General features: G+C 40.3%; 1 protein-coding gene across 10 annotated transcripts in view; it reads left to right on the forward strand.

Annotated features, from left to right (window-relative positions):
• The first annotated feature begins 1,139 nt into the window (after positions 1–1,139).
• Positions 1,140–16,193, forward strand: part of cacna1ab (calcium channel, voltage-dependent, P/Q type, alpha 1A subunit, b) — a 148,514-nt gene continuing 133,460 nt past the window's right edge. For all 10 annotated transcript variants that reach the window (XM_086294826.1, XM_086294832.1, XM_086294834.1 and 7 more), the window contains exon 1: positions 1,140–1,351. In XM_086294826.1, the coding sequence (XP_086150952.1) occupies positions 1,198–1,351 (154 nt within the window). In that variant the 5' untranslated portion in view covers positions 1,140–1,197. The remainder of the gene's footprint in view (positions 1,352–16,193) is intronic.

Consider the following 16,193-nt stretch of genomic DNA (forward strand, 5'->3'; position numbering starts at 1 on the left):
AGGAGGAGGGGGGGAGAAGAAGAAGACGGAGGAGGAGGGGGAGGAGGGATGCCGCACCGTCCATCACCAAATATCAACAAATGTCACCAGGCTCGGATTTTGGGGAAGCCCCCCTCGGCTGGCGTTTGCGTGTAACCCGAGCAGCAGTGTGGTGGCAGTGAGAGGCTGCAGCGGGACTTTCTGCCGCGACATATCAAACGTTGCAGATCTATGGAACAAAATTAAATGAATTATTAAAAATTTCATTCGTATCTATTTCTATTTTTATCACCGCCGGGAAAAAAGGAGGTGGAGGAGGACTTGGGAAGGGGGGAAGACAACTGCAGATCCTGTCAAGATGCACTAGGCTGGTGAGAGAGGGGGGGAAAAGACGCAGTCTCAAACTAGGATAGCCTACTTAGTGGAGATGATCGCAATATTTACTCAAACGCACAGCTATGCATCTTTATGGCATTATTCTAGGATGATCGGTGTTTTGTTTGCCCGATGAAAAAAAGCAAGAAGCCATTCGCTCTTGGTGAGGGTTTTAACCAAAAAAATAAATAAAAATAAACACACACAAACAAACAAACAAAAAACAACATCAACAAAAAACGGGAAAACGCCGATTGTGTGACAAGATTTTCCCTTTTTTCTCACAAATTTCTGGCCACCACTTAAAACCAATCAGGTTTTTTTTCTTTTTCTACAAGAGAACTGATTTTCCAGAAATTCCAGAAATACATCCCTCCGTTTCCATTCATATTCCAAACACACGATCACAGACACCGTGCGCTCTCCCTCTCCTCTCCTCTTCACCCTCCCCTCTCCTCCTCCTCCTCCCCCTCCTCCCTCCCTCTCCAATCACAAATGGAGGTATCTTCTCGGCGCTGAAGATCTGGGAAGGAGACAGAGATAGAAGGAGAAAAGAGACTCGAGATAAGCCAGAGAAAGCCCATCTCCATTCTGCATGTGTGTTTGGAGCCGAGGCTGATGGGGTGGTGGCATGTGGAGGTGTCACTCTGAGGTTCCCCCCCAGCACCTTCCTAACCTCTGGCGTTTGGTGTCTGCAGAATGGCGCGTTTTGGAGACGAGCTACCCAACAGGTATGGAGGAGGAGGAGGAGGTGGTGGTGGCGGTGGTGGCGGGGGTGCCGGCGGACAAGGGGGCCCCGGCCGTGGCGGCAGCAGGCAAGGGGGGCCCCCCGGAGCGCAGCGGATGTACAAGCAGTCGATGGCCCAGAGAGCCCGGACCATGGCCCTGTACAACCCCATACCCGTCCGGCAGAGCTGCCTAACGGTCAACCGCTCCCTCTTCCTCTTCAGCGAAGACAACGTGGTGAGGAAGTACGCCAAAAAGATCACCGAATGGCCATATCCTTTCATAGCAATGCCAAGCAGACTGCCAAGGTATCGCCGCTGCTATGTTGTGTGGTGTGTTGGAATGATTGGCTAGGTGTGGCCTAGTGTGGTGTGGAGTGGATTGGTGCTGAACTAGCCAATGGAGGATGGATGCCAGAGCCGGTGTGGTGATTTGCAGTACGATGTACAGTGTGTGTGTGAGTGTAATATGTGATGGTTTCTGTTTTCTCTTTGCAGTACTGTGAAGTGTTACATGCTGTGTTGATCTCCAGTGTGTGCGGTGTGTGTTTTGCGGTACTTCACGGAACACATGATTCCATCTCGTTCTCTCTTTTCGTTTTCGCTGCTGTTTCCTAACCTGCTGGCCGCAGGCTTATCTGAGTCCACTGATGGAATGAAAGATGATCTTGATGATGATGGCGGTTGTCATGACACCCGCAGTCGCAATCATGTTGATGCTGCTGCTGATTAAGGTGCATCTTGAATAGAGCATTTAGCTCAAACCTGTTACTGAACTCGTGTGTGTGTGTGTGTGTGTGTGTGTGTGTGTGTGTGTGTGTGTGTGTGTGTGTGTGTGTGTGTGTGTGTGTGTGTGTGTTTTCGGTCGTTGTAGTCAGAGCTGAGTGCTGATGTCAGCATTTTGAAGGCTTAAGCACCATGCAACCAGAAGGGAGAGGAAATGACTCTCTCCTACTCTCCCTCTCTAATTACTATTGACCATATATGGGTGGCCTATGGCTCATCCAACAGGACAGCAAAGGAAAAAGCTGTAATTGTCAGGACAGGTCGGTCTGCTACTGATGGAACACTCTCATGTAGCCCACTATTATATCTTGTGTATAAAAAAAGAAAGAAGATGAAACATACAGTACAAGTTTGAGACTTTAGGTAACTGACAGGAAATGAGTGGACTGAGTCTTTTTGAAGTGGACCAGCTATGCTTTTTCTTATTTTTTTACATATATTTTTCCTATAGGAGTAAAGATATCAGCACTAGCAGCATGTCCAGAGTGCGTAGCGCATGTTAGTTGGAAAAGCGGTTCAGAAAGTGGATGGATGGATGCTGTAATAACGGTGGATAGTTTCAGGCAATGTGATCGGCACATGTGCAAGTATTCTCGATGAGCCGAAACCTCAAGTTTCGGACGGTCTTTGCACTCTTGGCCCTTTTTGATGTCAGAGAGAGCAGAGCATCTCTAATCTAGCACCTCTGGCTGTTAAATAAGCCCCGCCCACCTGCTGTTCACATCTTAGTGTTGCAAGAGCCAAATGACCAGAGCAAAATAAATAAATAAATCAGCTGTGAGGGGAGTGGGAAACTGAGCTAAAAGCGCTTGTTTCAGACAGAGCTGAACTGAGGGGCTGCAGGAAGGCCTAGTATAACATAAATAACGACTATTTTTAAACTGTGACTCATGCAGAGCTACTCATGTCAAAGAATAACAATTAGCAAAATGGAGCTCCTTTAAATCGAAACTGATATAGCATCAGTGACGTCACGATACAGCATTTTCAGCAGCTGCAAAGATTTTAAAGACAGAAAATAGAAACACGCATCCAGGCTGACTCACTGTACTATTTTCTTTCTGACCTGGAGAGGCTTATTTTTCTTATTCATTAGTCCACCACTTGTTTTCTTAATAAAACAATAAATTATTTAAAAACAATGTTAGCTAATATTGGGGGGTTGGGGGGGGGGGGGGGGGCTCTTTGCATGCTTGAATTGCTCATAGTACGATTTCCTAGTTTTGAGTATGTTGTTACTTAGACCACCTGCCTAAATTCCATATTCAAATCATAAAATCGTAGAATACATTTAACAGTACATATAAAAACGTCTTGGAGATCAGCTGTTTAATTAAACTGCCAAGGCTTTTGCCTTTATTTGATAAAGCACTGCGGGAGTGAATAGGACATTCAACAAAGATCCCAAATTGTATTAGAATCAGTGATTTAGTAATTATATGGGATGAAGACCACTAATCCATACAGATGCATAAGTTATGGCTCAAACCTGTCCAGTAGTCCTGCACTGAAACAGCCTAGACACAGGGTTCATTTGAACAAATCTTTTTTTCAACTCCTCTGTTGTTTCTCACTTTGCTGTTAGTCACTTTTAGTTGGAGGCAAGATCTGCAAATCTGCCATTCACCAGTTTTTGAAGTGGTATAGTTGGAGTTTTGGCGTAGTTGCTTCACTCCAAGTGTAAAATGCAGTTTAGACAGAAGGCACAGGAATGTTTTAGAAGCTTTAATGTAACATTTTAATAACATTTGTTATGCTTTTATGCAGAATTAATTTTTTTTCACTATGTTAACATTTTGGAGACCAGATAAAATGGTTGGTTGGTTGATTCAGTGGTTCTGAAACCTCTCCTGCAGAGTTCTCATTCAGAAATGAGATTATTTTCAATCCTCTGATCCCAGCTTCCATAGACTCACTTTTAGGCACATCCTTTCCTTACTAAAACTTGTTGTGAAAGATGGGAAGTCTCCAAGATGTTTGTTTTTTTAACTTATTTGCTTTCTCACAGTCAGTTGTTAAAATTTTGAGTAGAATTCAACCTATATAGGAATTTTAAGACTTATACCAATATTTGGTGGTTTTAAAAGCCAATATTCTGAAATATTGTCTGCTATTTTTTTCTTTCAGACACATGAATCATAACCAGATTTCCCTAACATTCGTTATACGTACTTATTTATGTTCCCGTTTACACTCTGTTGCTGTTTATGATGTTCCAAAATCATGTTGCCACCAGGGATGTTGCAGAGAAACTATATATGCAACATCAACACCCGGCACATAGCTAAAAGTAACATAAGCCTATCAATACGTCAGTCAGGCTCTGATTTTAAGGAACACGCTGAATTTTGATCTGTCCTGTTTGTGGTTTCTTTTTTTTTTTGTAATTGTTTTTTGTGGTCACTACCTTTACCTGGCATTTCTTTTCCAAACTTGTCCATGCCTTAGTAGTGATGCAGAACCATGATTCATTTGTATTCAGCCCACAAGTTCGGGAACCACTTCGCAAATTAATCCATGAAAAAAAAAACATTAGTTTCAGCCCCTGTAATGAATAAGCCTTACCATAACAGCATAAAGTTCCCTCCTAGTTTGTTTTAAATGCTTTGATGGAAAGACGGTTTGCGTGGAGAAATGACATCAAGTGTCAAATTTAGTCAAAGAGGCTGGCTGATGGTGGGAAAGGGTGACTTACCCCAAACACATCACCTACCTTGCCCCTAACACCACAGGTCTTTTATGGTGAGCTTAGAGTATGACATCACTCATGGGAATTCTTGCAAATAGTTTTTAGTGTTGTTTTTAATAGGTTTTGCAGTACTTTTTACAGCATGATTGTAACTGTTAGAGGGGAATGAGTGTTTCAGCTCATTTAAAAGAAATAAAGAAAGGAAATAGTAATTTTCATACTAACTGAGAGGATAGAGAGTAACTACTCTCACAGGGCTTTACTCGCTCAGCTAGTCTATTTTTAGTAGGTAAATGATGTGAGAGCCAGGTCACATGAGAATGTGCCTGTATGAGAGAAACAATTCATTTGTGGTAGTGATGCCTGTGGTGTGTGTGGTATCTGTGTGTGTCTGTCTGTGCGCAAGTTTTATTATCGTGCTTTTATGTTTTCAAAAAAGTCTGATCACTAATATTCTGCAACAGAAATGGTGAAAGAGCTGTTTGGTTTTTTTTATTAGAGTCTAAAATTAGCCAAGTTAGAATCTGTTAAAAAAAGAATCTGATGAGATGATGAGCAGTAACACTCCCTTCACCTGTTAGCAGTTTAAATGTTGTGTACATTTCCTATAATCTGGTCTCACACTAAGCAATGACATATAAGATACCGAGTGGAGAGCGGTGCGTGTTCAGAGGGTGAGGGGGGATTTATTAGACGAGAGAGGAAATGCTGTGTTTTGGCAGAGTGCCTTCATAAAAGTTCTTCATATTTCTGCCAAAATGTTTTGGCTGTTCTGCTGGAATGAAAACATTTTATTTATTTATTTTTAGGAAATCCATCATCCTACAAAAATAGCTGAGTTTGCTCTCACTTTACAGCCTTTGTTTCACCTAATGTGTCCTGGTTTCAAGTGGAAAATGTTTTTACCATTAAATAAGGCATTTTTAATGGTGTTACTGTGAGACGAACACGGGAATCATGTCCAGGATAATGGCAATAAAGTTTCATTGTATATCCAAAATTATTAAAACCTTTTAAAATGTAAATTTTAAAAAAGGGGGAACAAATGATAAGCAAAGGATTAAAAATACAGCTTTTAGAAATAACAGTTAATGTCCAGGCACCATGAATGGGGGCAGTACCACAGGACTCAGGACTCTTCTTCTTTCTTTCACACACACGAATCATAACCGGATTTCTCTAACATTTGTAGGAACAATCAGACTACATTGGTTTCACCACAAGAATCAGCACAATAGATATGTTAGTTTTTAAAATATAACCATAATTAAAATCATACCATTAAAAAAACATATGTCTTTCTTTAGCATGAACAATTGTGAGGCTATTTCACTGATTGAATTTATTTTAAGTTGTAATAGCTAAAGTCACCTGAATCATTGGTAGATTGTTTGTTAGATATAGGGATTCAATACATTTCTAACTACATAGGAGGTGTCTGTATGCTCTTAGCTTTTGTTCCAGTTTTGGTATATAAACATATACTTTACTTTGTAAAGTAACTCTGTCTTTCACAGTTCCTCTCCAGTCAACTGTAACCTTGTTTTCCAACTAAATGTAAGATTTTTATTCCTCAAAGATGTTATATGGATGCTGTGATGGAGGTGTAGTGTTACATGCAAAAGGACTATAATTCAAGCAATTGAGGTTTTCAGTAATGAATCCCACATGAGTGGGTTTAGTTTTATAAAGAATGTTAAATATCAGGGTTAGGGGTATGTAATCTCAATGTAATTTTTGAATTTTTTTGGTAACTCAGCAAAGATGTAGTTGCGATTCAAAGCTTTGCAGATGACTGCATCTTGTCACCAGGGGGCAGCATCAAAAATACGTGAAACAACTGGCAAGAAGGGCTGATGTTTTTTGTTTGTTTGTTGGTCCTCTGGCTAAGCCTCTGTTGTGGACAAGACAGAAGTCATAACAGACAAAGAACTTCTTGTAGTGGAGTGAAACCAAGTGTTAAAAACAATACAGACTCTTCACCACAGATATTTGTCTGCGGTTCCCACATCTGCCAAGGATGCTTTTGTTTACCTGAAACAGTGAGAAACAATAGCCTTTCCATATTTAAGTCTCTAAAAATAGAAATACACCATTAAGTGAAAATTTGTTTTGACCCCTGTGAAGCTATCAGCAAATGAGATCACAATGGCATTGATAAATGCCGTTGGCATTGATAAGTCCTGGTATGGGCCCATCATTAAGTTTACTTAAGTTACTTACCTACATTTCTAGGTTACCAGTGTCCTGTCCCATTCAAGGGTGATGACAGCAGTACATTTTATATGCACTTATTCACATTTTCACTAGCGGTAACTTAACTGTGCACAGTTAACAGTGCACAAATTACTCATGGGGTCGATTTCAGTGCACTTTCACCTGCTCAAATGTGACAAATAAACATGCTCATTTGAGTTTTCTATCCAAACATGCACCATGTGGAAGCATCTTTGTCTGTTTTTACTTTATATCAGTTGCTTTTCTTTCCACTGGAAAACATTTTCAAATGCAAAGAACATCCACTTCCTGATTTAAAAGTGCAGTGAGCATATCCCAGCATGCTGCCATCTGTACAGAGCCAGGCTGTGTTGGCTGGCAGGCGCTGTGGCTTCTTCCACCAGAGACCCAGAGGACTTCATTATACCTCCCTCCCTTTCCTTTGCCTGCATTTCCCCATTCCCTCTCGCCCTCCCTCCCTCTCTCCCTCTCCACACTCCTTTCATCTCCTCTTCTCCACTGCACTTCTCTGCCTGAAATCCAGTTTTAAATCTTCTGTCCTCCATCTTCTCTCTTTTTTGCCTTTTTTTCCCCATTTTATCTTTACACAGCTGTCACTCTGAGTCTAATTTAGTTTAATGTAGGGCCAATATCACCAGAGTGTACAAAAATACATATTAAGTGTCATATATAAGTGTCATACGTTTTTGACCCAAATGTAGCACAGACTTAACAGAATTTGTGTTTAACAGTATAAATTAAATGCAAATGAATGCATATTCAGGAGTTGGGCATCACATCAAGAAAAAACAATCGGTGTTGTGAATTCCCTTGTGCGCTGTCGTTAAACCGCCGCAGACAAATAGGGTGCTACAAGATGATGTAATCTAATAGTGCCAGTAAACAAACCAAAACTCCGTGGGAAACATGATGCAAATATGGCATTTCTGTCCTTTCATGTAATCATTTGGGGGAGTCACTGCAGACAGCATCCCCATAGATCCATCTAGTCAGATCTGTGCATGGTGTTTTTTTCCATCTGTTTCATTTCATTATTTTTAATCAGTACCTTTACTAAGGTGACTGGTTTGTTTGGCATCATGACACAAAACAGGAGTTTCTCTGTTGAAACGTGATCTGTCTAATAAATGCCGTAGGAGAGCTAATAATTAGCTAACCAATGTCATGGGCGGGATTAAAAGTATTGTTAAGCACTCCTTAAACTGTTTAGAAAAGATGGATGTGGTTTCTGGGTCTAAAAAAGTGAAGCCAGTGTAGAAGTTACAGCGTGTAAAATTTCATTTCTCGATGTCAGTAAATTGAACTCAGCTGAATCTTACCATCCCAATTCAAGTTCATGGTCCTAATGAGGCTAGTTGCTGTAGGACAAAAATGTTTTAGTCAGCCTAGAGAGAGAGAAAATATTAACTGTAGACTGTATTCTATAATGTCCACAGACATCTAATGTGTTTCTTAAAGAAAACAAATATATACACAATATATTTTTACCAGATTTTTATAATGTCAACACTTAAATCAAGAAATAAAAGACAGATATTTTTTGGTATTCTATGTTTTACTGCTCAGTAAACTTAAAAACTCTGGGTAGTTATCTGCTAGTTAGGTGCTATCTGTGCTGTCAGTCCGCTGCTTACTTCAGGTGTCAATGGCCAGTGAGAAGAATCCATATCTATTTACTCTAGAGGAGGCTATAAAACTTTGTCAAAGAAATCCAAAAAGAGTCAATGAATCAGTGAATCTCACTTCTATGTGATGGCAGCAACACTGTGGTGAGTTTTTGAGGACATGCTCAACTTTTCTGTCGGTAAGTGCTGCTCTGTTAGCCTATGTTAGCCGCTAATAGCCTGTGTTAGCCGCCCTTAACCTATGACAGCTGAGGTTAGCCTCTATTATCTACTGTTAGCCAGTGCTAGTGAAACTTTCTTTGAAGTGGCTGTAACATTGTGGGACTCGGACATTTAGTGAATGAATTCTCATATAATGTTTGAATATAATCAAGCTGTTCATTAGATTCAAAGTGTGATTTGTAGAACACTAAAGCCTAATGTTAGCTGCTATAATGTTATCTTATAACCAGCTGTTGTTATTTAGCCAGCTCATTGTCAGCTGTTTAACATGCTGACAGTCAGGAATAAATACATGTTTGTGCACATTTGCATGTGTTAGAGCAATGACTTCAATTGAGGACATGAGGCTTGACGTGAAAATACAGAGGATAACATTTTATTAAGATACCAGTCATTTTGTCACTGCTTTGGTGGATGATAAAATTTGCCTCTGCACGCAAACACCTATGAGTGTGTCTTGTCCTCTGCCTTTGACATACAGGCTATGTGATTAGTCAGTGATATCCTTCATGGGCACTGTATCTGAGATGTAAGGGCAGTATGCCGACTTCCAGAACCCGGCATCCACTCATACCTGTTTTTAATGGCTTTCCAAGAGAACATCCATTTGTTGGAAAACATAATTACACACTAATCAATGTATATTTGTTACAATATGCTTTTTTCTATTAAATGAACTCAAAAAGGGACTGACTGTACCTTTAAAGTTACATTCTTTCTAATAGTCAGCAAGGAGCAACTAAGTATAAGAGAACAGCCTGGGTTCCCTTTAACCATGCCATCAGTATCCATGCCATGAGTTTCTGAGTTAACCATCTCAATTGCTATTTAAATTTCTTATTTATGATAACATATTTATCACTTTGTAATTTATGGCTTCTATTGGAGTCAGAAAGACAAAATAACAAGAAATGCTTTAGTCTGGTCCTACTTTGTGACTGACAAGTCACTACTTCAAGTGTGCACTCACAAATTTCATCGGCAAGACATGATGGCAAAAACGCATAGCTCGAGGCTTCACGTCAGGATTTCACTAACAAATGGGTGATGGGACAGTTTAAATCTAATATTAAAAAAGAAAAAGCAGAAGTGAAGTTGGGTTGGAGGAAACTTATTTTCTTGTAAGCCCCAGACTATGGAAGCGTAGAGCTGCCACCCAGGTAAAAAAAAAAATAGAGCTATATCACGTTATAACGTGAAAACGTTATTGTTCTAACAGTATACTTTTCATGTTTGTACAATATAATATAACGTCATTACAATATACATTACTATCACATTATAACAAAAAAATTCACGTTCTTACAATATCAATACTATTTTGTACGAACGTGATAATTATATATTATTTGAACAATAACGTTTTCAAGTTATATGTTTTATTTTTCAAACATGATCTATATGTTTGCCTTAAAACATAGTGGAAGACAGTGCAGATCAGAGTTCGAGAAAATGGCTTGTTTATCGGAATTAGTTAAGTTCTATTTTGTGCTTGGATTGAGGCATGGGGAGATTTTGTTATAACGTGATAGTTATGTTTATTGTAATAACGTGATATTATGGCGGTGAGCATGAAAAGTATATTGTTAGAACAATAAAGTTTTCCCATTATAACGGGATATACTTCTATTTTTGGCTGGGTGGCAGCTCTACGCTTCTGTACCAGACTGCATTTTTTAAAATCTTATTTTATTTACTTTTTATTCTAAAGCTTGCCTCATAAGGGCAACTGCAGGCACCCACCACCTGTCTTCACCACAGGATGTCTGCAGAAGTAGACATAGGCATAAAGAGGCTCAGGCCACAATTTACATGTGCACATCAGGAGAACTGCACATTAGCCACATTAAGAAAAGGACAACCGACGACAAAAGCAGATCCTTCTACAGGGTCAGTAGGAAACCTTGTTACGACTTTTATTTCTTATAGAAAGATCTTTTTGGTCATTTTTATGATCTTGGCTTAAGCTGGCCTAAATTGGGCCTCAGTCTTGCTCTTTAGTGAGTTGTGAACAGGGCTGGCTGTAAACAAAGGTAAAGGCGCACTAGATTTACCTTGCAAAACAAATCTAGAGCTTTCTACTGAAAAGTGACTACAAAAAGTAATTATCATTATTATCTTGTTTTCATAGTGGTTTAAAGCTCAAATCATAATCGAAATTAAAACCAGATCAGTCGTGTCTTTTTCACTCCTAGATCTGGATTGAATGGTCTCCTTTTTTAATATTCAAGAAAGCAACTGAAGCTTTTTTTTAGCTACTGTTTGGTTTGTTACATTTTCCTTTTCTTTATATCACATTTAATGCTTCAGTCACACATGTTATTCCTGATATTACGACAGCCAGTGACATTTATATTGGAGTGACCCATTTAGTTTTTCCTAAACTTGGCAAGTAAGAAAATGTGTCTCTATATGTTGTCAAAGCAGCATACCATCAGACAAGGTGACAGTGTTGGAATCTCTCTCTCTCTGTCTGCCTCTCTCTCTCTCTATCTTACCATCTGTCCAGGGCATTTGTTGTCTGTGTGGGTTTCACACTTTCCCAGCTGGGTCCTGGCCACACTGCCCGGTATCATGTGAGGCAAAGACATGTGGGGAGAGGTAGCAAGTGTGAGGCCTTGAGAGAGATTAAAGAAGATTAAAGAAAATATTAAAGACAGCCCCCCCCCCCCCCCCCCCTCAGCTCCCCTACCTCCACCCCCACCCCCCGCCAAAAAAATATAAAACAGCGATCAGTCAGTTCACCTGTTCACCATATTTTTTAATGAAATATCAGAACATGGTTAAAATTGCCCTGAAGAAATCTCATGTAGATAAATAACACAATGTTCCCAAGGACTGTCTGTCTTTTTGTTGTTCCACTCTAGTTGATCAACAACTAGTGATCTAGTGATTAAACATTCATCTGAGATTGCAGAATCTGTGTGTAAATGAGCATCTTCGTGTGCAAACGTTTTCATCCATAGGATCAAAAGCATATAAAATGCTTGTCTCAGTCAATAATATTGTCCCAGGTGGAAGGGAAAAGCTCAAGCTTTTTCAAGCACTGTCACTTTTGCCAATCAAGACAAATAAGATATAATAATGTAGATGGATTACTGTAAAAGTGTGAAAATGAGTGAAAATACTGTCATTTAGGAAATTATTATATCTCGGCTTAAAGAAAGCTAGGGTGGCTGTGGCCCAGGTGGTAGACTGCTAATTAGGTCTATGGATTGATAGGCAGGTCCTCCAGCCCGCATGTCAAAGTGTCCATGGGGAAGTTGCTGAACCATCAGAGTGTGTGTGTGTGTGTGTGTGTGTGTGTGTGTGTGTGTGTGTGTGTGTGTGTGTGTGTGAGTGTGTGTGTGTCTGGGTAAATTAGAATGTTAATAAGAAGTGCTATATGTAGAAAGGATGCAAATTGTCATGATCCTGGGTCCTTTCAACCCAGCGTTTTGTGTTTTTTATTATTGTGATTTTGGTTCTGTTCTTCCTCAGTTTAGTGTTTATTCTTTTCTGCCCGTGTATTCCTGTGTCAAGTCCGCGTTTCTTAGTCTGTGTCCTTGCATGTGTAAGTTCCTGTTTTATTGTGAAGGTCTGCGTCTTATGTGAGTGTTTTCAGTTTGCCTCCCTTGTCTCATCACGTTAATCACTCCCAGCTGTGTCCCCCACCTGTGTGTAATCTCCCTGTGTTTCTCTGAGTGTATTTAAGTCGTGTCTTCTGTCATAGTAGCTGCTGGTTTGTCTGCGTTTCTCACGCCGTCGGCCTGTGTGGTTTTCCCCCTATGTTTTCTTCGTCTCCCTGCATCTCGGTTTCTTATCTCAAGATTTCAGGTTTGTTTTCCTTAGTTATTCCCAGTTTAGGTTTTCTTAGTTTCAAGCTCACCCTCGCCATCTCTGTTTGTATTTACATTGTTAAATAAACTCACTTGCACCAGAGCTGCCACATTTTGGGTCCTAATGTAGTCTCACACGGCTTGCCCCGGCTACCCATGACACAAATACATGCACATTTAACTTGTGTTGTTGAGACCTTAGCATCTCTATGTACTCTTTGACATGATACCAGATTGCCATATGAGTATGCACAATCTGTAAGAAAGGGATTCTGGGTCCCTGAAGCTTTCTTAGTTCTGTTTGTAGTTCTGTTTGATTGCATTCAGATAACCAGTAAAGAAGGATAGCATTTTATGACTGTTTAGCTATTTATTTTTTTCCTTATTTATCCCCATTCATAAACCTTGTCAGGCAGTTGGAGGCAGAATTGGCCTAGAGGCTAAGTAAACACACGGGCTTCCCAAAGATCTTCTCTGCCTGAGAGGTTGACATGTTTACATTGCTACTGTGTTATTATACAGAAATAAACAGGAAGTCTGTAACATGTACACTATTTGGCTGAAATCATTTTGGTTAAACACTTACACGTGCAGAAATAAACATGATACACACACACACACACACACACACACACACACACACACACACACACACACACACACACACACACACACACACACACACTGATGCATCAGCTTGTGGTTTGGCTTCATCTTTCTGGCATGGACCAAGCAGATCTGTTCAGATCAGTCACGGGTGATGGAGGCTCGCATGGCTGTGTGTGTGTGTGTGTGTGTGTGTGTGTGTATGCGCGTGTATGGGTGGGGGCAGGTGATACTGTAGCACCTGTTCAGCAGGATCACTTACCTCAGGGGGGTTTGCTGCATCCCACTACACACACACACACACACACACACACACACAGTTACAGTCAGTGCAGCCCAGTGGTTGGCAGAAAAAAAGCACCATTTGGGACATTCACGCTCCAGTGTGCAATCTCTCTTTCACTGTCTGCCTTTCTCTCCCTTGTTTGCCATAACACTGCCTGGTGACATAATGGCACATTTGATAATGCTGACACTATTACATTACAATAAAAAAATAAGGTACCAAAAAGGAAATATGCTTGAACAACAAAGGTAAAAAAAAAAGGGTGCGTCTTTTAAGAAAAATGCAAAAATGAACTTTTACTCTTGATACCATATATAGTGCAGCCCTCCATGCAAGTTCATCTTTACTAGATACAGCATCCTGACAGACAAGCACCATAGTAATAGATGTTTTGACAGAACTCTACTCAAGATATGTGATCCTCACAGTCAATTCTCTCAGAGTGTGAGTGTGTGTCTGTCTGGATCTCACTGTGGTGAAATGTGATGCCCCTGCTGTCCTCTCCTCAACTCTGCGTGTGGGCTCTCTCTCATCTATTTGTGCGTGTGTGTGTGTACATGCATGTGTTTGATATCTGTTGCATGTCATGGACAGATGTGCGCTTTAAGAAGTCAAGATATAGAAACTAAACAAAATGCAAAAAGCGAAAGAGAGACACTCAATCACTGAGTAGCCTGTAGAGAGGGACAGTGGGACAGTGGGCTAGAGATAAAGAGAGGGGGTTGTGTGAAGTAGGAGGAAAATGGTGAAGAGAGGAAAGAAACCAATTGAATGAGGGGAAAGAAGTGCATACAGTGATGGGTGAGAGAAGAGGAAACAACAGCAAGTGCAGAAAAGCAGTGACAGAAATGTGAACACAAGGAGAAGAAAGAGTTTAGTGAAGACAAATATTACTGAGTAACACACTGACCTCACTGGAAAAACAACAGCTGTGTGTTTTTCAGAGGTGTTTTATATGCACTGCTTAAAAATGAAGAGAACACTTAAATTGCACATCAGATCTTGATGAATGAAATGTTCAAGTTGAAAATCTTTACTGACATCATTGCGTAATTTTCTGAGAACAAAATCATGTAACATTGGTCTGTTGGAAACCGTAATCATCAACTCTTTTATGGGCGGATTGAAAATCCCACCCAAAAAATCTTAGATGATTACAATGTCATTGAAAGCAGACATCTCAGCTGTGCATCTGTCTTTGAGAACAGAAACCCAACCCAGCTGCTGTTCAGACCACCGTTCTATGGGGGGCATCCAATCAGAGAAAGATTGGTGTAAAGGAAGGAAGAAGAGAGGTAAAAATGGTTGTTACACAAACTGGATAAACACAGTGGATGCACCAAGGTCCAGTATAAGATAAATAAACATTATTACAATTGTAAATCAAAATAAAATGCACAAAAGCTGTGTAATGTCACTCCTTGTATTTTGGCTTTTTGCCATTAATGAACAGTAGAATGAGAGGAAAGTATGTAGAGTGAGTGGTGGATCAGATGCAGTAAATAGTCTGGGTCAAAATCGAACCCAGGTATCTGCAGTGACGTCACAGCTGTTAATATAATCAAGACCTAAACCTTTAACCTCCAAAACTATTGGTTAGGCTTTAAATATCTCAATAGCTGATGTAAAATATCTTTTTAGAAAGTACTTTGATGCCTAAACTTAAGCAAACAACATTGTAAATGTGAAAACACTTGTCTGTTGTTCTGGAAGCGACAGGCAATCAAACTATCATGTAGGTGTGAGAATGTGCTGAACAACTGATATGATGCATTATTAGCTGAAAAACACAGAAATCGACACGATTCATTGGAATCAATCAGATTGTTGCTGCAGTGACGGCTCAGTCCTTTCATGATCCTGTTGGAATTAAAAAGTCCACTTGCTGTTTCAGCCTGGTCTCTACAAATATCTGACAAAAGAAATAAACCGCAGCTTGTATTAAGATCATTAATCAAAACCATTTCAGCTTTTCATCAAGCAACTTGGCTACAACTGATATGATCTACTGCTTGTCATTTACCACCAGTGAAAATGATGGTTGAGAAAAAAACTGCATGAAGAGAGGCTGAGAGAGGCAGAAAAGGAGAAGACAAAACAGAGGTAGACAAAAAAGATAAGTGAAGGTGGAAAGTAGGTGGCGGGTGGTAAAAAGACGAAGAAAGGGCGAGAGAAACACAGAAATCTGGAGAAAGAAGGACAATTGGGGAGCTATAGTGTTTCCCCCCATGTTGAGTCACTGATCTACATTCAATCTGCACTATGTGAATTATTGATTGGCCTTTAGCCAGCCTGCGTGTGTGTGTGTTTGTGTGCGTGAGAGAGAGAGGGATGTGCTTGCTGAAAAGCACAGTGGTGTTTTCTTTTTTTGCGTTTTTATTCTATTGATGCAGAACGGGGGACAGGTAGAAGAGGGACAATGGAGCAGACTGATGGACACACCCGTGCTTGTTCACACCCCATCTCATTCATCCAACACAGAAAACATATACACACATACGCACACCGGCAGATGCGTAGAACAAACCAAGGAGGCCGCACTGATATATAAATACGAAGCGAGGCGCTCGCGTTGAGGGAGACTGGGACTCTTTAAGCCAACCCTCTACATGCTGTCTTCTCAGGCCAGATGAACCCGACATATCCTCGGTCTACCTAACAAGAGGGGTTTCAGTTTTTACATTTTCTGAATGTTTGGATTCAGCATTTCTTTAGTACACCTGCACAATGTCTGAACTTGCACATCAGGAAATAGATGTTATTACTAGGCAGTTTCTCAGTGTGGGTGGCGTTTCTATATTTGTAGGCTGTTTCATCTCCCGTTCTGTAGTCTGCATCTCAGGT

The sequence above is a fragment of the Aulonocara sp. 'chitande type north' Nkhata Bay genome, linkage group LG6 (genome assembly GCF_057382095.1).
Source record: "Aulonocara sp. 'chitande type north' Nkhata Bay isolate Kocher_YH1m ecotype deep benthic linkage group LG6, A_spYH_male_GT1.1, whole genome shotgun sequence".
Lineage (NCBI taxonomy): Eukaryota > Metazoa > Chordata > Actinopteri > Cichliformes > Cichlidae > Aulonocara > Aulonocara sp. 'chitande type north' Nkhata Bay.